Source organism: Pogonomyrmex barbatus, unplaced genomic scaffold (assembly GCF_055798465.1).
Source record: "Pogonomyrmex barbatus isolate J1 unplaced genomic scaffold, ASM5579846v1 scaffold1, whole genome shotgun sequence".
Lineage (NCBI taxonomy): Eukaryota > Metazoa > Arthropoda > Insecta > Hymenoptera > Formicidae > Pogonomyrmex > Pogonomyrmex barbatus.
Window position 1 is genome coordinate 14,494,463 of NW_028297098.1, and position 18,878 is coordinate 14,513,340.

An 18,878-nucleotide genomic window follows, 5' to 3' on the forward strand; every position below is an offset into this window, starting at 1 on the left:
CGTCGATTCAATCTCCCTCTCTCTCTCTCTCTCTCTCTCTCTCTCTCTCTCTCTCTTTTTCTCTCCCTTTCTACCTCTCTTTCCCCGTCTCACACACGTTAGGAGGGATTAGTAGGATGATAGTATTCTCTAGTTACCACACGAAGGTCCACGTTGATTAGCAACTTCCTTCTACGTGTTCCGTGCGTGGCCGTACGCACGCTCGGTCACACGCAACGCGTCCACGGGAACGTCGTCGCACGCGGAAGTTTACGCACGAGGACGAGATTAACGTTGTCGTAAAATTAGAATTTATTGGTCGCACGGATGGCGAGGCTTCGCGGGCGTCGATAAAAATTTCTGTATCGGGAATAGAGGCCGCCGAGGCGAATCAACGGAAACAAGGCCGCCAAGGTTCTCAGCGGCACCCAAGCGGCACCAGTAATCGGCTACAATTTAAACAATTCAAATTTCGACTAATCGAGTAATGCTAATTGCGTCTCATCTAACATTTAGCTCAAACGATACGATTTACCGTGCGAACACGCGTAAATGTTCAATTTGTCGCTGATTCAGACACGGAAATCAGCGCTTTGGACATTCTTTATTATATAAAAACAAAGGCAAAAACCGTCGAGAGAGAGAGAGAGAGAGAGAGAGAGAGAGAGAGAGGCAAAGACAAAAGAAAAAAAAAACAAGAGAAGTGAGAACGAAAGCGAGTCGACAAATCGCGAATTAGAATCTCTCTTTTCAGGGAACTCACCGGGACTTTAATACTCGCCGCGCGACACTTTTTCTCCCTTTCCCTCTCCCTCTCTTTTTTTCCTCTCTACCCTCTATCGGCGTCCCGTTCGGCTTATCGATACTTATGATTAGTTATTCAATCGCGTGGCCGCGAAGGTGCCCGCGAAGGGATTATTACTCGCGATACCGCGTCGCAATAATGACGCGCGCGCGCGGATTGCGACGAGACTCGCCCCGCCTGGACGAGAAGCACTGACAACGATGACGGGCGACGATGACGGGAGTGACAGCGCGAGGCCCGACGCCGCATTAGAGCCACGAAGCGAACTAGTTACTTCCCTTGGCACTGCGGCAGCATTATACGTTATCGCGTGTAACGATATAGGTAGGGTACGTGATCCACAGCCAGCCGCCGTGGACTGGAAACGCGTAGATCGATCGGGCGGGGATCGGACTCGGCTCGCCGAGCCGAATGTGCTCTTGTTCGCCGAGAGAGCCGCGTCTCGCCCATCCTCGGGACGACGACGCGTCAAATTTTCCTCTCGTCTCGGGGGCAACCGCGACTCGCCCGGGTCTGACGATTCGTCCCTTGATTTCGTCGGAAAAAGGGAAAGCCGCTTTCCAGCGAATTATTTACGAACGACTAAAATGGACGACTGTTCCGACGAACCTGCACATTCAGACTATTCGCGAATCATTCACCTACGGATACGTATTAGGGGACTGTTCGAAGTGGATTGAGATCGAAATTGTAGTTATTTGTAGTTTCGGATTCTATTCCGAACAGTCTCGTAATACATATTCTAAATGGTAAATTGCAAATTTTGAATCTCACGAATAGCATGAATCGCACATAGTTTCTCTAATGGCGACGTTTTTCCTCGATTGTTAATTATTCTAATCGGTAGTCGCTCGACCAATTAGTCTTGGCAGCCTCGTATATAGCTGGTTTTATTTTATTTATTCAGAGAGAGAAAAAGATGACTTATCTCTTACGCGCGTCATCCTCTAACAATTTTTTTTTCTCTCAATATAAAGTTGACTTTTCTTCAGTGAGAATGACGTAGATGTTTATCGTTCTTCAATTTTTATCATCCGTCAAAATAATTTTATCAGACTCTATTTAGAGTTGTCTGAGAAAACAATTAGCTTTCTATTTTTATTCTGTCCCCAATTTATAGTCCATTACACTTGTAAGCGATATCTTTTGGTTTTCAAAGAAAAATCGATTAAACATTGTTAAATAATAATACGTTAGAAATGGAATGCGCATACTAATTACACACATCTAATTATACATCTAATTATCTAAAGCAATCTAAGTATATATATATATATATATATCTAATTTATTAAATAACTATTTTCCAATAAAAATAATACAAAAATAAAAAATGCTGGAGATAGCTTTTTTAAATTACTTCAAGATATCCATCGCTCGTATCCATCTCAAAATTGAATTCGCTGGCTCTCTCTCTCGGTTTGCCACCATGTCCACTCTCTTTCCTCGTCGTGTCTCTTCGTGTTTGCTACTTTTAACTATCTTTTTTTTTACAATACTTACAGCGAGGAAGACGCGAGGAAGATACTCGACGCGGTTCGAGGCGATTAGACTTCAGACGGCGGTGATGTCCTCCTCCGAATCCGCGACAGGCAGATCCGCTTGCCCTCCCCTTGTCTCGTCTACATTCTTCGTTCGTGGAGCATCGTTCGTCTCTGTAACAGCACACAGCGCGATTGATCGGACGAGGGTGTGTCGGAAATGAAGGGCGAAACGCTGACGAATGCGCGGGAACCACGAGCTCGTTATTTGCGGATTACTACTGAAAGAGAAACGAGGAGTGAGAGAGAGGGAGAGATCAATAAAGAAAAATACTGTTGTAGGAGTAACGAAAGTAAATTAATGCAAGCAGGAAAGTAGCGACAGAGATAAATAAATGAAATGAATATAATAAAGAATAAAGTTCTATTTTATGAGACCGAGGTTGCGACGCAACGTTGAATAACTGGTGTTGTTTCATCGCTTTAAAACATGCAGTTTTACGGCGACGATCGTGACACTTCCGCCGCGACAGTGAAATTTTTTGTTTCCGCGCTCTCCTTTCTTTTACACATATTAGATCTCGTCTCTCTCTCTCTCTCTCTCTCTCTCTCTTCTCCACTGCCTCGTAACGACACTTCATCCGAGGGTGCATCTCTTCATTTTGATCACCCCGCGGGCAATTTACGGATTCGTTATCCACGAATTCCGCGTACGTAGCTCAGGGAAAGCGAATGCCAAAAGCGAGACGTATATATATATATATATATGCGTTTATTAGAAATTCCGGTCGTCCGTCTGTATATCCGCCTTAACCCCGGCGACAGCGACGTGGAATCCGCACATATAGATATGGATAAAAGATACCGTGAGGAGCGCGCGGGAGAAGTAGATTCCATCCCCGTGCGGACCGGGGAGGATCCGCGGCGGATATACCGCGGAATGGAATAAATCGCGGAACGATGTCTCGTGACGCGCGCGCGAATCGCAGAACGCCGGCCGCGGGTGGTGCGGTGGTGTGCGATCGACGCTCTGTAATTAAAAGAATTCAAGCGCTCTTGAAGATTGTTCTTATCGTCCGTTTCGAAATAACGAATCTCGTTCTATTCTCGTGCAAATTACTTTCGTTCAAGTGGCACCCTTAAATTGGACGTCTCTTTAAGGATTCCAAGAGCGACGGCTCGACGATAGGGCGGACGAACGTTTGCGAATTTTCGTTATTAGAGACAGACACACGTACACACACGTTATATGTGTGTGTATACGCGCGCATATACGTATATGTGCGCAGGTACAGACACACGGACGATCGTTGACCGAGAAACGAAAGGTCAGGGCGTCACTGGCTCGGCTTGGCTGGCTGCACTGCGGCCCGCTGAATTTCGCGGCGCGGACATTTAGGAAATTACCGTGGGGGCGAGGGGTGAGAGACGAGATCGGCCGGCTGCTCGACGAAATATGCATCGTCGGCGCAGCCCGGCACCGGGTGTGCCGAAAAAAAAAAGAAATCCGGATGTCCTACTCGGCGGAAAGAGATTTCGCCAGCCGACATGCGGAATCGATTTTTTTCCTTTACGACGAAAATGTCGGGGCGCTCGTAATTTTCGAGCGATCGAAAATACGGGGGATAGTCCTAAAGGATGCGCTCTTTTCTATCCTTCAAGAAAAACGTTTTAAATATATTTAATATTTTTACTTAAAATATTCCATGAAGAAATGTCTTTACGTAGTTTATGTAGAGGAGCTATATTAATAAAAAAAAAAAAAAAAAAATTTTAAATAACATAAACTTAAAGAAAAAAATGAACGACGCGGTAGTATTCAAGCAATTTCAAATAAAACGTGGGCATTCCTAAGAGCTTTATATTGAAATTCCGTTTAATAGAATTTTAATATAAAAATGCACGCGACATTAAAAATTGTTAAGATAAACGACGTATTTTCTTGATATTGTTTTCGCCAAGAAGAAATCATCTCCACTTCGGCGATTGAGAATACGTCAAGTAGTTCGGGCACACCGTACAGAGAGACTCGATACCGGCATTTCTGAAAGAACCCCCGCGAAAATAGCGCGCACGAATATTTTTCTCTCGCCTCGCGGGATTTTCTATTGCCTGCGCTCGAGAACAAGAATGGAGACCGCGGCATTGTTTGCATCTTCGCTCACCCGGGTGAACGATTTGTACTCGAAGTATTCGTGCGTTCAATTTTATATCGAGGTGTGCGGTGGTGTCTGAGAGACGCGTGTCTCTTCCTCGACGAGATGGGATTTCGAAAATAATTCGCTGAACGTGTCATCGTGGTCTCGTTCGAAAAAAATTGCCGAGAAGCTTTTTTAATAATCCCAAAGGAAGGGACTTTATCAAACGTATATTCGGAGAATTATCATCAAGGAGAAATACCACGGCCACTTCGACGAGTAGTTTTCCCCCACCTTTCCAAGATAGCGAACTGTCGACCCGCGCATTTCGCCGCTGCGGATCAGAAACGCGCCACGAACCACGCGAGAGGGTCAGTCGGACTCGACGCTGCAATCTCGTCCCTATGACAGGGTAAAAGCGAGCGTGTATCGCCGGGTATCATCGGGAGATTATGGATGGCCCATGAACACGCTAACCCAGTGACATCTCTAGGTCAGCTCGACCGCTCGTCGCTCGATCCGCCACCGATTCGCCACCGCGCGTATTTTCAGACCGGCTACGGTTAAGGCCGAGGAAATACCGCAGCCTATTAAGTCCCATAACAACCCCCTTTTGAATCCCGATCGCGAGCGCGAATGGCTTAGGTCCGAACAGGGAGCGAAGAAGTCACCCCCAGCCTCCGTCGCCAGATATTCACAGCGATCTACGGATGAATAAAAAGAACTCTCGATAAATAAATAATAATAATAAAAAAAAAAAGAACGCGATATAGAAGCGAAAATTCCGCTCGAATGCGAAATGAACGAGCGACGTTCCTGAGATGTCCTCTTCGTCCGCGACGAGCGCGACTTTGAAAACCCAACTAAAGGTGCGACAAGGGCGCGAAGAGGGAGCGGAGAGAAGAGATTGTACATCGATAATAAACGTTATCGGAACGACAGACGCATTCGGCGACGACGTCGGCGGCGGCGGCGGCGGCAAATCCTTGACCCGGTTACCCGCGTAAACGAGCCAAATATTGACCTAATCTAACGGTGGCTCGCCGCGCACCGAACGTCCGAGGCTCGTTGCGTTTTGTAGTCGAGCTATCGTTAAACCGAAAAGGTCTCCCTCCTCGTTAACCCTCTTTCCACCTCTTTCTCTCCACCCGCGAAAAAGTTGAGAATTTCGAATACATTAACAGTAATAAGCGGACCGGGCGACGCGCCAACTTTGCGAAAAATTATTGCGATTTATCGCGTAGGCCTTTATCGCGCGCGCGCGCTGTGTGTGTGTGTGTGTGTGTGTGTGTGTGTGTGTGTGTGTGTGTGTGTGCTGAGTATGTTTTATAAGGAATTTCTCTCGTTTCTTGTTTCTCTCTCACTTCACCCGTTTGTCACAAAATGCGACGGGCCGTACAACTGTAAATAATTTTTTCTCGATGGCGAGAGAGAGAGAGAGAGAGAGAGAGAGAGAGAGAGAGAGAGAGAGAGAGAGAGAGAGAGAGAGAGAGGAAGTGAGAGGGACTGGTATCGGGAAAGCTGGTTGATATTTGGCGGGCTGACTACGGGCAATTGGAAATTCGGCCGTTCGTGGCATGCGCGATAAAACGGCGAGACGGTACCGGAATGTACCAGACACCAAGTCCTATTTTCTCTCGCTCTCGGTCTCGTTTCGACGTTTTCAACCCTCTTTCCCGCGCCGAGTGACTCCCGCTTTCTTTCCTCGGGCGATCTCGCGTGGCGAATCAACCGAGTCGGATCAACTCCCGAATGAAACTTCATCGAGTTACTTTTCCTAACGGATGGCTGATGTAGAATGTATCTTGGAGCGAGAAAAAAAACGCTGGCTCGATTAAAAAATGGAAATAAATGCGAAAGCTAGAACGAAAATGGGGTAAAATGAATAAAAATTTTGAAATTAGAAATTCAAACGGCGGATAGAGACGCGTAAAGAGACAGGTTTGGAACTTGAGTATTTTTTAATCTCAGAACATGCCCAGAAGATCAGAAAATCGACGAAGTTAATTGCAAAAGCACGTGAAAAGGAAAGCAGTTTAAAGAAGTTTCGGATGAGCGAAACGTTCTTGCGCATTTATTTCGGTGGAAATGATTTTTTATCAAAGATAAATTCTTGAAGAGCTCAAAACAAGCAAAAAAAAAAAACGATAAAAAAATATCGTTCTAATTAATAAATTATAATAATCATGATATGCGAGTGACAATCTTTCAGCAGTCAAACGCATTTCCATTCGTCGTCCGCGTTTCGGCTCCCGTGATTCGCCTTGATTGCTATTCCGTAGCCTATTCATCTCTTTGTGGTGCCGCATACGGCGAACGCGCGACGATGACGACGACCACGACGGCAATGACACGAGCGTTGCGTCGCGTCGCGTCGCGTCGCGTCGCGTCGCGCCGCGTCGCAGCCGCAATGCAGCGCGCAACCCAGAGAGAAGAAAAATCGTTCGCCGGCCGCCACCGAAACTTCGGTGCCTTCCTTCCTTCCTTCCTTCCTTCCTTCCTTCCTTCCGTTCTTCCTTCCTTCCTTCCTTCCTTTTGCTTTCATTCGCTCTCACCTCGCACCGGTTGCTTCCGTAGCGGCGGCGTAACTATCAACTTTTTTATCGAACTTCTACAACGAAGAAGAAAGTTCTTTTAAATCGGAGATGAACTATTTGACGCATCTTTAGCGAGCAGAAAAACAGTTTAATTATTATTATTATTAGCGTTAGTAGATTAATTCTTTTAATACATTTTTACTAAAAGCTTTTTCTTGTTTCCGCGCGTGAAATAATTTGAGATCGCAGCTAATTTTTCTGAAGAGTTCGTTCGATCGATCGACAAGGCGAGATACAATTGGACGATCGTGCGAATTGTTTATTCGAAAGGTTTTGCGTTCCGCCGAAGAAATTGCGTTTACGACGGACGTAGGGACCTACGAAGGAACGTTCTTGAAACGCGGCCACTCTTAAGTGCTGATTTCATCAACGTCGGAACGTGACTTCGCAATCGTGAGAACGCTTCAAGCGTTTATCCACAAAAGATTCCGAGGAGACTGATGTTTATATCCACATTTTAAACGCATGCGCCTTAATATTTTCTTTTTTTTTTTTAAATCCTTTAGAGAAAAACAATCCTCAAAGATGTTGTTTTCTTTTTTTTTTGAAGAGAGAAAAGAAGAAAAACATAACATAAATCGCTCTTAATATTATTAACGCTCTAGAATTTCCGTTACCGTATCGAGGACTATTACACATGGAGAAAACAATTTTGACCTATTTAATGAACATTTATGAAATTCTGGATGTTAACCGAGAACAATTTGCAAATTGATATTATCCATCTACAAATGAATAATTTGATCGTGACCAAAGTGAAAGTAATTATGACTCGGCAATTCACGGTACAATAAATATGTGATAAAATGTGAATATAATGCGTAGCTTCGTACAATATAACATGATTACAATATTATTAATATATTTTTATATGTAAATATCAATGCGGAAAAAATCAAACGTGACAAACATTTATTATGTAAAATAAACTGAAATTCAGCAAAATTTTACTAAATCTTTACTTCTCTCTATTAATCTCAAATTACAAATTATAACAATTTAATCGAGTTATGTACAAAGTGCAATTTAAAACAGTTTTTCCTTTCTTCTTTAATAACACGACTATTTAATAAAGACACTCCAGTACGCAAACGCAATGATTTTTATTGCATGAATTTTCACGTGAATTAAACTTGCTTTAAAATTGAACTGCACATCTATAGGACTCCACTTTTTAATGACGTTATTTTTTAATGATAGAGCCTTTTAGAGCCAAATTTCTCTCTCCCTCCCGTAAAACTCTTTTCTTAGAAAAAGAAAAAGATAAAGAGAGAAAATATAATCGCCTAGTGTTCCGCATTCTTCATTTTTTAGTGAAGACCAATCGGTAAGGATTCAGATCGTTAATTAAATTAACGATTGACGGTGATCTCTCGCGTCGCATCGATCTTGCGGCGTGTCCCGTCTGTTGAGAAACAATTGGTAGCCGGGACAGGACGGGGGTTGAATCGGTGAAATGCATAATTGTGGAATCGAGCATAGGGGGTTCGGCGCGACGTCACTATTTTTAGTCCAATCCTGATTGGGCGTGCGAACGTGTTTGCGCGTCCGGTGTTTGCTCTCCGCATAAATTTGCTCTTTCGCACTCTCTCTCTCTCTCTCTCTCTCTCTCTCTCTCTCTCTCTATCGCTTCTCTCTGTTCACCCTCGGTCCACCCTCTCGGATCCGGTCGGTTTTCTAACTTTCCGCTTCTCGCAGTTAGGTCAATTTTCGCGCTTTACCGAGCTTTCCGGCACGGCCGAGCGATCCCGATCTGACGTTTTATTTGCGCGGATCCTGTTGACGTTGCGCAAATCGAATCGATTCGAATGAACCCTCCTTTCGCCCTTAGCGAGAAACATTGCGACTATTGCGAGGAGGATAATTCAAAGAGATATAATTGAATGCGCCTAATTGGTATAACTGCGAATAAAATCCAGCATTCTTTTTTTTTTCGTCATTTCTCCCAGTTGGATCGATTTCAACGCGATTTTTTCGGCGTTTTTTCGCGGATGTACGTTGTCACAGGACCAAGGAGCGAGCGAACGAGCGCGAGCGAGCACGAGCGAACGGTCCGCGCTCGTTCGCCCGGTCCCTGGTTCCGGTCTTAATGAACGCGAAACGCGAATCCGTGACTCTCGACGAAGGCAAATTATCCCGGCGATGTCCGAGCTGGTTATAAGTTTAGATAAAAATAGAGAGATACCTCGGATACACGGCGAATATATATACGTGTGTGTGTTAGTATAAATAATAGTAGGACACGATCGAACGTAACGTATTAAAGTATTTACGGAGGTCTGCGGTAAAAGAACGATACGTCCGCCGACGGACGAGTCCTCGCTCCGCGACGCCTCGCGCTGTCTTCCCCCATCGCTCGTTCCTCGAGCGAGGACTTTAAGGAGACGACGGCGGCGGCGGCGGCGACGTCGTCGTCGTCGTCGTCGTCGTCGTCGTCGTCGTATCGCACAAAGCGCCGCACAAATTGGACAGGAAATTAGACCGGGCTCTTCCAATAGAGCGAAAGAAAAGACTCTTTGATGTAAAATGTTTTCTTACCGTTTCGACATCGGCAAAACGTTGCCGGGAACGACGTCATAGTGAGTAAAGGAGGAAGACCAATAAGAGTCTAATGGCTAGCCTTCTATTCGAGAGATATATCGTCGGCGGTCGGTCTTTTGCTGACTTTTATTCTCTAATGGCTAGCCGTCAATTCTCCGAGCAGAAACACCGTCGAGAGTCACTGCCGGGAATCATGTTTATCGCCACCGCGAGGGCCGACACGAAGGACAAGGGAGGAGGCGGGAAGGGGCAGGGGGGAATAGCTCTTTTTTATCTTTTATCCGCTTTACTTGCCGAAGTTACCCTGGAGTTGAGCGCGCGGCGATCGGGGCGCGCAATTAAAGCGCGGTCGCTTACGAAAAAACGTTTCACATTCGCTCCACTTCCATAGAAGAAAAAAAAAAAAAAAATATAGATTTAGCTTTTTGTTCGACGATATAGACACGAGGCGCGCGCCGCATTGTCGGCGGCGGCTTTATCGTCCGCATCTCCGTTCTTGCCCTATTGTTTATCGCTGTCGTCGTTACTTATCATTCTGTTGCAGGAGCTAATCGGATTACGGGCGAACGATCGTGACCTAAAATCGATCGCGTCGTTTCGCGGTACGCTGCTGCATAGCGGTTAATTATTCCACAACGAGGAACGGGGGCGGGGGTTACGGGCGAGGAGGGAGGGTGGATAATGGCGCGGGCTTTAATCGACACGTTATCCAGTATACCGTGTAACGCAAAAAGTTCGCGAAGGTATGAATCGAAGATCTCTTCCTTAACGTGGCGTACGCTTTTAACCCGACAGGTTAAATGAGAAAGAAAAGAGGAACAAATTTAAAAGTGAGTTACAGTATATCGTGTACACATTAAAGGTCCGCGAACGTACAAACCGAAGTCCCTTTTTTTTTCCGATGAGAACCCGCGCACACCTACGTACGAAAGAAAAAAAAGACAGCGTATTGAAAGTCTATAATTTCAAAAGAGTAGGCACTGAATCGACGTATTATTTCATTACACTATGCATGTAAAGATTCGCCAGTGCACGAATCGAGGATTCTCTAATGGCACTTTTACACGCTTAACAGAAGTAGATAAATAAGTACGGAGAAAGAGACTCTGAGATTGTTCAAAAGAACAATCGTGAAGAACACGCACGCGAATGTGTGCTTTCTTACTCTCCCTTTTGAAAAATCTCGCTGTTTTCTAAAATTCACTTTAGATTTCTAATCCGCAACAAAGTTTTTCGAAACGTATAACTTTCACATGAAATTTACGCATATCCCGATTATTTCTTGCGACTTCTCATACACAATCTCGTCACAAATTATATTTTGCTTAAAGCAAACTTTCAGTCGATTCAGAAAAGAGACTGAAATAAAAAAAATCCACACGAAGAAAGGATTTGCAAAAGATGGACGCGAATCTCGTGACTACGATTCTACTGCGATTCGGTCGAAATGGGGTAAAAAGAAATGAGGTAAATGAGAGAAGGGGAGAGAGAGAATTTTTCTGACATCGCGAAGTGAAAATCAGGCTCCGCTTTGCTATTGGTTCCGATCGGGGGCTGCACTCTCGATTTTTCGATTTTAATCGCGGTCGCTCGAACAATCCGGCCGCGGATGCTCGGTGTCAGCCGTCACCCCCGTCAGGCCACCCCCGTTGCAGCTGTCATCTACGCAGCCCCACGCAGATTCACGCAGCTCTCTCTCTCCCGGCACGGCTCGCCACGCTACCATCGCCGTCGCAGAAGACAGCCACGGCCTTCTGCGTCGCGTTTCGCAGCAGGGGCCGCGCGGAGAAGATAACGAACATAATGAGAGGGAGGTTGACACAACGGAGGAAGAAACAAAGTAAGAGGAGGCGAGGCGAGACGAGATCGGAGCGCGTGGAAGCGAGAGACTTTTACGCGAGCCCGCGTAATAAAACGAAAGAGAGAGAGAGAGAGAGAGAGAGAGAGAGAGAGAGAGAGGGGGATAGGGAGGAAAGGAAAAGAGAAAGAGAGAGGGGAATCGATCTTCGGCACATAGCACGGGAGAGGAGAGACGAAACAGAGAAAGAGAGAGAATGACACTTACGGTTTCCCGCGGCGAAGCGGGGTAGCGTCCGTTCGTCGTCGTCCGTTGGCGAAACGTCGTCGTCAGCGTCGACGAGAGAGAGAGAGAGAGAGAGAGAGAGAGAGAGAGAGAGAGAGAGAGAGAGAGAGAGAGAAGGGATAGAAAGAGAGAGAAGGAAAACGAGAGAGCGAGAGCGATCTCCTCCGAGAGTGTCGTAACTCTCTTCGACGTAACTCTCTCGTTTACTCGTGAGCGAGATTGAATCACAGTCCCGAACACCACCACCGCGCGAGAAATACCACCTCCGTGCGCGAACTATTCTCTTCTTCTTTTAGGCCGGCTGCCCGCAGCGGCGAACTGCTGCGGAGGCTGCGAGCCGCTCGCGGACAGTAAGAGAGAAAAAGAGAGAAGGAGAAAGAGAGAGATAGAGAGAAAGGAAGAGCGAGAGAGAGTTCTCTCGAGTGTTTCTTGTCTCGCGTTCCTCTCGCGGTGTTACATCGACGAGCAGGTTGGGTACACCAATCGAGCAGGTCCCACAGCGATGACGATGATAATGCAACGACGTCGCGACGACGACGACGACGACGACGACTACGACGACGACTACGACGACGACGACGGCGACGGCGACGACGATGACGACGAGGGTTGGCAGCGGCGGGACCAAAACGGCGAAGCGCAAGAGGAAAGAGAAGTAGGCCGGTTAACCGTTCAGGCCGCACTGAAGAGTCGAGCGAGCCGCGGGTTAGTGAGGGTGAACCGGCGGGCGGCCTGGCATCCCTCCTCTCTCGCATCCCTCCGACTCTCTCTCGCACCCCCGCGCTTCGCCACCGGCCGAGCACCCTCAATCCTCCCAGCCCGCCACCATCCCGCTGTCGGCCACCCGATCACCCTCGCCGTTCTCGCTCGCTCCCGTTACTCCATTCTACTCCAATCTGTTGGCACGACGGATTTAAAAAAAGGATAGCGGATTTTTGTGATAGTATGCATTAAAATAACAATGCCAAAAATATTATCTACTAATACATTGCAATCAAAATAAAACTATAATAACAAAGTAACATATATGTTATTATATATATATATATATATATCTTAATAATATAATAATAAAGTGGCATAACATATAGTTTATTTTTTATCAGATAATTTATAACATTTAGATATTTAGATAAAAAATAATATATACGTACGAGAATGCGATATGAATAAGTGGAGGAATAATTCTGTCTATTAATATTCATACTCATTAGAGACGACTCTCGAGAGTATAAATGGATGCTAACTGTAAGCGAAATTTTTGCTGGTGGCGCATCCCTTTGATGCCCTCCCCGATAATTTAAATTACATCAACGTTTTTTTCAGTACAAAGAAAAAGCTTACCCACGATCTATTTAATAAAAAACGTTGAAAATTCGTTCGAATAAGCTGAAATCGATAACACGCGTAAACAGATGCCTAATCTCGGCAAAGCAGCGGCCGCTTTCAGAAAAAATTGCATTATAGATTATAACGGAATATTTTATCGTCTAATCCTCACTCTCATCGAGGATTCGATAAGAAAGACGGAAGGTGCGACAATTCTGTCAAAAATAAACAAAAGCGCGTCGAAGCCAAGAGTAATTAATTGCGTTCGGATGTACACTTCGAGCACGCGGCAAATAAATCATCGGGAAGCAGGAAGGACAACAATGTCGCCGGCGTAATTATCCCTGAGACTATCGGGTGCGAGATAACGGGGAAAAAAAAAGGAAAAAAAGAAAGAAAAACAAGAATGGAAAAAAAAAGTGGAAAGGAAAAGATAATACAAAAGAGAAGAAGGGAAAGGGGGAAAAAAAAACAACAATACGAAACAACTAGAGTTTTTGCGTTTCGACCGCTAATAATCGAATAGCCGTCCGATATCGTTTGGCCGATAAGAGATCTCACGAATCCAATAGCAACGATCTGTACAACATTCGTAATTTTCTCAATTACAAGCGGCGTGAGTCTTATCGTACGCGACGCGAGTCGTGCAAGCGTAAGAACAATTGCACAGACACGACTTACAAACGACTTGCGCGTAATTAGTATATCGCTGACGTAATCTTACTGAATGCAGGTACAAATAGGTGCCCAACGTGCGATTCCGAGTACAAGTGATCCACGGCGTTAGACTTGTCGTCTCGTTTAAGTCACAGTCGAATCCACGCCGGAGTCTCTTCGTCTTTCGTGTTTCGCATGCAAAGGTACGTTTTTACGCCCGTTAATTCTGGCACAAGTTTAATGCCAGAACAACGATAGATTCAGCTTTAAGAGAGATATCCTGACCTCCTTTGTCTTCGGAAAGCAGCTAAAACGATCATGTTTTCTACTTTGTGTGTGCAGAAAAATGAAATTCATAGCGTTCGGGCTTATCCTGATCTGTTGCCATGTCTGGGCGATTGAGACGAACGGTAAGTAGTACACCCAGTATTTTTTCTTCTCTAATATTTCTCTACAAGTATATCGAGTAATATATTCTCCAGAAATATGTCGTCCTCGCAGTTATATCATACATATATTTGTGTCGTCTATTTTTATACCATCTGCTTTTAAGCCGCCTATTTTTGAACATTCTATTTTTCAATTGCATCTGTCTGAGGACGGCAATTCCTCCTCATGCAGGGAGGAATTTTTGATAAAAAGATTTTAGGTATTATACATCTAAAGTGATAGTTTATTTATGAATGATTTATTTTCGCGTGAAATCTATTCCTCATTGATATGAATTTTCGCGATTCTACACATCCTTCTGTACCTTGCATATTTTTTTAATTTTTTAATTTCCTTTTTAATATGTTCAAGTAGTTATCAGCACTGTTAGACTCAACATACAAAGTTTTTAAATAATAACATTTGTAATTATGTAATTAATTACACATATAACGTATATAATTAATATCGATTCATATTCATTTCTATCAATGTCTATTACAATTTCTATTTAATTTATTCTTTCTTTCTTTTCTAATTTATTAGAATGAAAAAAAAGAGATAAAAAATTAATTAAACCAAGATTAAAATTAAAATTAATCTGCATTGATAGAAATGGACGTTACTGATCAAAAATAAAAAAAAAATGTGAATGTGAAATGTGAAAAACTTATGAATAAATATTCTTATTTCTAATTATACAAATTTGAATAGATATAAAGAGTTGAACATATTAAATGCAATATTCATTAATGTTAAAATTTCATTAAAAATATATTGTTTAATGTTCTTATATCACGCAATGTTTAGTTGAGTTGGCGAAAAGAACGAAATTGGAACAATTTCTCGATGGATTTAAGACCACGTTACGAAATGGAGATTCCAAGCTTGGAATTCCGGTTCTTGATCCGTTCACTCTGAGCGAGTTGCCCATCAATCTTAATCTAAGTGACATCAAGTGCGTCGAGTGTGTTTTTTAATTTTTTAATTTTTTTTAGTAATATTTTTAGACTAATATATTTACTTATAGAAAATATCACCACAATTATAAATTTTTAATTAATATCTTCCGTTTTACTGTCTTCTAAATTAGTGCGATATATTTTTATTGCGAATTTTTACGCACGTGACTTAAAGGAACAATTTTCCAAGGATGGATAATTGGTCAAGTCATATATGTTAATTTATCATGTTACACAGACATATGTCACTTAATATATTGTGAACGACACCTTGTTATCAGGCGTCATAAAAAATGAAGTAGTAAAGTTGGGTAATGATCATCGATAATAAATCTTTATTTTTTCCGGCATATTCACAGATTTCAGGGGGTTGTGACAAATGCCAGGGTAGATGGCTTGTCCGAATACACAGTCAACAGCGCTAACTTTAAAGTAATTGGTTTGAAAATGAATATGGATCTCACCTGGCCATTAGTAACGGCGAGTACTAATTACACCATGAAAGCCAGCGTTGCCGGCGTCGATGTTTATGGAACCGGAGACGCAAAGTGAGTATTTGTTTCTTCCTGGCGAATCTAATTATTCATGCAATTTTAATCGCGAATTGGCAATTTTCCGATACGCGAGAAATCTCATTACCAATTTTTGCACTTTCATTTATCTATCAATAAAGAAATATAGAAAATTGAAAAGTTAAAATTCAGAAAAATTATTGTAATCTAATAATTTCTATTATTCCATGTCGTAATTTTATTATATAACTATAACGATATATTATGATTATCTTTATCGTATATATCGCGATTAAAATATAAAGTAACATTATGATGATTATATTACTGTAAGCGAGATCGCTAATTTTCCCTCGTAAACAACCGTCGTTTTTTTTTTCTTTTTATTCCGCTTCGTCTATATTTAACTACAATGCTTGAAATATGCACGTGAAAAAACGGGAGCTGGGATGACTGACAATGAGTCAGCCATTTTTCATTCAGCGCTTTCGCGACTTTATCAGGCAATGCCAGTTTGCGACAAAAGCGCGTTATTAAATCGTGACTGGATTTATATGCTTCGCGCGAAACACGCGATCGCGTCGATCACGTTGAGATTTCTTACGGTGGTCAGACTCGACCTTAGCAAACGCAGAGCTTAATTGAGATTGCTTCGAGAAAAATTTAAACGACGCATTTTCTATATATAAGATATTTTGACATTTCGTCATTGAATTGAATAATTGAAATTTATATTTTGAAGATCGAATAATTCTTTTACTTAGTAATTTATCATTTATTTAAAACTTGAGACAATTAATTATTGAAATATCAAATATTTCTCTAATAATAAAATTACTTTTAAAATTATATATTTATCGATATTCGACATCTTTTCTTAAATAAAAGTTGATTTAGAAGATCATAAAGAGAGATTAAGACTAAAGTAATACATTTAATATATTTAATTTCCACAGTATGGTCGCACAAAACTTCAATTTTGCCACTCAAATTGCCTTCTCATTAAAGGGTAATCATATCCAAATTAAATCAATATCCACGAGAATTTCTTTAGGAGGATTCGACGTAAGTAATTTAACTATAAAATTGTTATATTTTCTCTTTCTGTTCGATTTGATTCTGAGAAGATTTAGCTATTGCATATAAAATAAAAGTTTTATATTAAGAATCTGTAGAAATTTCTGAGAAAATGTAAAAAATCCAAAATTATTCAATTTCTATTTATTTTTTTTCATGTTAACATAGTTATTTTTATATTACAAATTTTTTCAATGTTATTCTTGTATGAATTTATAAAATTATAAAAATAATTTAATATTAGTTTTGCTTGTTTTAATCAATTTATATCGTTTAAAAAATCGCCATTTGTACAATATTAAGTTAACATTGTCGTGTCTTACCCTTCAACATGTGTATATAAAAAGAGACAATCAATCTACACCACTAGTCATAGAAATATCGATCACAAATCTCTCACAAATAGTCGTTATTAAAAATACTCAAAAAATCTATAAATAATTTATCTAAAAAATTATTACTGAGTTTCCAGAATCTTTCTGATTAATAAGTGTGTGTTTATACATTATATAAATTATATTTATTAATATATATTATACAATATATATTAAAATCATAATATAGATAGTAAATAAAATTAGGCAGTTAGAAAAAGAAATTATGATTGAAAAAATGATCAACATAATGGTGAAAGTTGATTTACTTTTCTTCACATTATATGTTTACTGTAATTCTGACAATTAAAATTATTGAAATCCAACGTTTCAGATGCAACGATCCAATAGAAACTGCTCGAATCAATTTTACTTTTTTTTATTCTTTAATTAATTCGATTCGAATGTAATTGTAATTAATTTTTTGCTATTGGTTATTATTGCTTTTAATTATTTCTAACTAATTTTTTTTTCATTGCAGTTCCACGTGACAGGCCTTTATGATAACGACGAAACGTCTGCAGCATTGAGCAAGACTATTTCCGAATTGATGCCTCAATTCATCAACGATTATCAGAAGACAATTGTTGATACTTTTAATGGTATCGTGACAAAGATGGGTAACGAAATATTGAGCAAAATAACGTTTAAAGATTTGATGAAAATGCTAGGTCTGTAGTTTCTTTTGTCATCGACGTTGTTTGAGTCATTATTTTGTACAATTGCGATCTCAATTGGTTAAATGATAAAAGTGAATAGTGAATGCACTTAAAGAGTATTTATTGATAGCACGTCAAGAACTAAAAAAAATCCTTAACGAAGTTTGTTGTAATCTTAATTAAATAAATTCTGTATTGTAAGAAGAGAAAATACGTTTTTCTTTATAATAAGATTTTAGTCCTTGTGTCATTTTCATGTTAATATTAAAAAAAAACATATTATTTTCTATGCGTATGATAAAGTATAAAAAAAAACGAAAGAAATATATTTATATAAATTTATTATCTTTTACATAAAGTAATTTTTCTGAAAAATCAGATGTGTAAGCATATTCTTCCCTTCCCCCTTCTCTTCCGAGAAAATTTTGAACGATTCCTCTGATATGATTTGCATAAAGAGAAAATTGCTATTTGATTTATTTTATCCAAACAGGAAGAAAGATAAAATCTATAATTGAGAAAGAAAAAGAAAATATCTAAACTTCAAAACTAATCTAATCTTTTTTTTTTTAGTGCGTATTACGTTACTATATACTACATACTCTCTCAATTTTATCGTACAATCTTAAATTAAAACAATATCAGCGATATTAAATCGAATTATTTACTCATCTGTGTATTTATTTCAATTATACGCGTATCTACCGAGATGCCAAAATAATTGTGTATTTATCGTATCTTCCCATCATCAATTTACAGTTAAATAATATAACAAATATAACAAATTTGTAATATTATCTGTAATATTGTTTGCAACATTGATGTGTGCCAATGTAATAAATCTTATTGGTAATACATTTTCCCTATTTAGCAGATTTATTCAAACTATAGTTCATGAAAATAATTTTAATAAAAATTTTTATGTTTTTATACAAATATAAATTGCTTGACATTACTAGAGCAGTACAATTTATCACTCGTGCATATAGAAATAAATTTCAGTTTCAATATAAAGAAAACATTATAATAATATGAAATATCCTTCTTATCTTATTCTATACGCGTGAGAATGAACATGCACGAGTTAAAAAAAAAATTCCTACAATTTTTAGCTTCCTTCAAAATCAACAAGTTTTATTCCTACGTTACGTTATTTAATTGCGTTACAGCGTAACAAGCTGACTTATAATCTAATCTCCAATCTAATCTCTAATCTCGATAAGATTTGCAGGAGTCGTTAGAAAAAAAATCAAAC

General features: G+C 40.8%; 2 protein-coding genes across 9 annotated transcripts in view; one reads left to right on the plus strand and one right to left on the minus strand.

The window, feature by feature from the left end:
- LOC105426454 (acetylcholinesterase) overlaps positions 1–12,320 on the minus strand; it is a 30,574-nt gene extending 18,254 nt beyond the window's left edge. The window contains exons 1-2 of one of the 7 annotated variants that reach the window (XM_089070472.1): positions 11,607–12,320; positions 2,288–2,439 (exon numbers count right to left, since the gene is read on the minus strand). The gene's annotated coding sequence lies outside the window, so the exon portion shown is untranslated. Of the gene's footprint in view, positions 1–137; positions 662–742; positions 1,076–2,287; positions 2,449–9,538; positions 9,699–11,606 lie in introns of those variants that run through there. The other 6 variants (XM_011637692.3, XM_089070493.1, XM_089070485.1 and 3 more) reach the window with 6 other exon arrangements.
- A 1,348-nt stretch (positions 12,321–13,668) lies between these two features.
- On the plus strand, positions 13,669–17,834 carry LOC105426483 (uncharacterized). Of its 2 annotated transcripts, none has more exons than XM_011637727.3 (6): positions 13,669–13,813; positions 13,953–14,020; positions 14,850–15,006; positions 15,361–15,549; positions 16,470–16,578; positions 17,446–17,834. In XM_011637727.3, exons 1-6 carry the CDS (start codon positions 13,806–13,808, stop codon positions 17,641–17,643), a joined length of 729 nt encoding a protein of 242 aa, XP_011636029.2. In that variant the 5' UTR covers positions 13,669–13,805; the 3' UTR covers positions 17,644–17,834. The 2 variants fall into 2 exon arrangements, with proteins under 2 accessions (XP_011636029.2, XP_088926734.1); XM_089070608.1 differs by having other exon boundaries at positions 13,670–13,813; positions 14,850–14,997.
- The last annotated feature ends 1,044 nt before the right edge of the window (positions 17,835–18,878 follow it).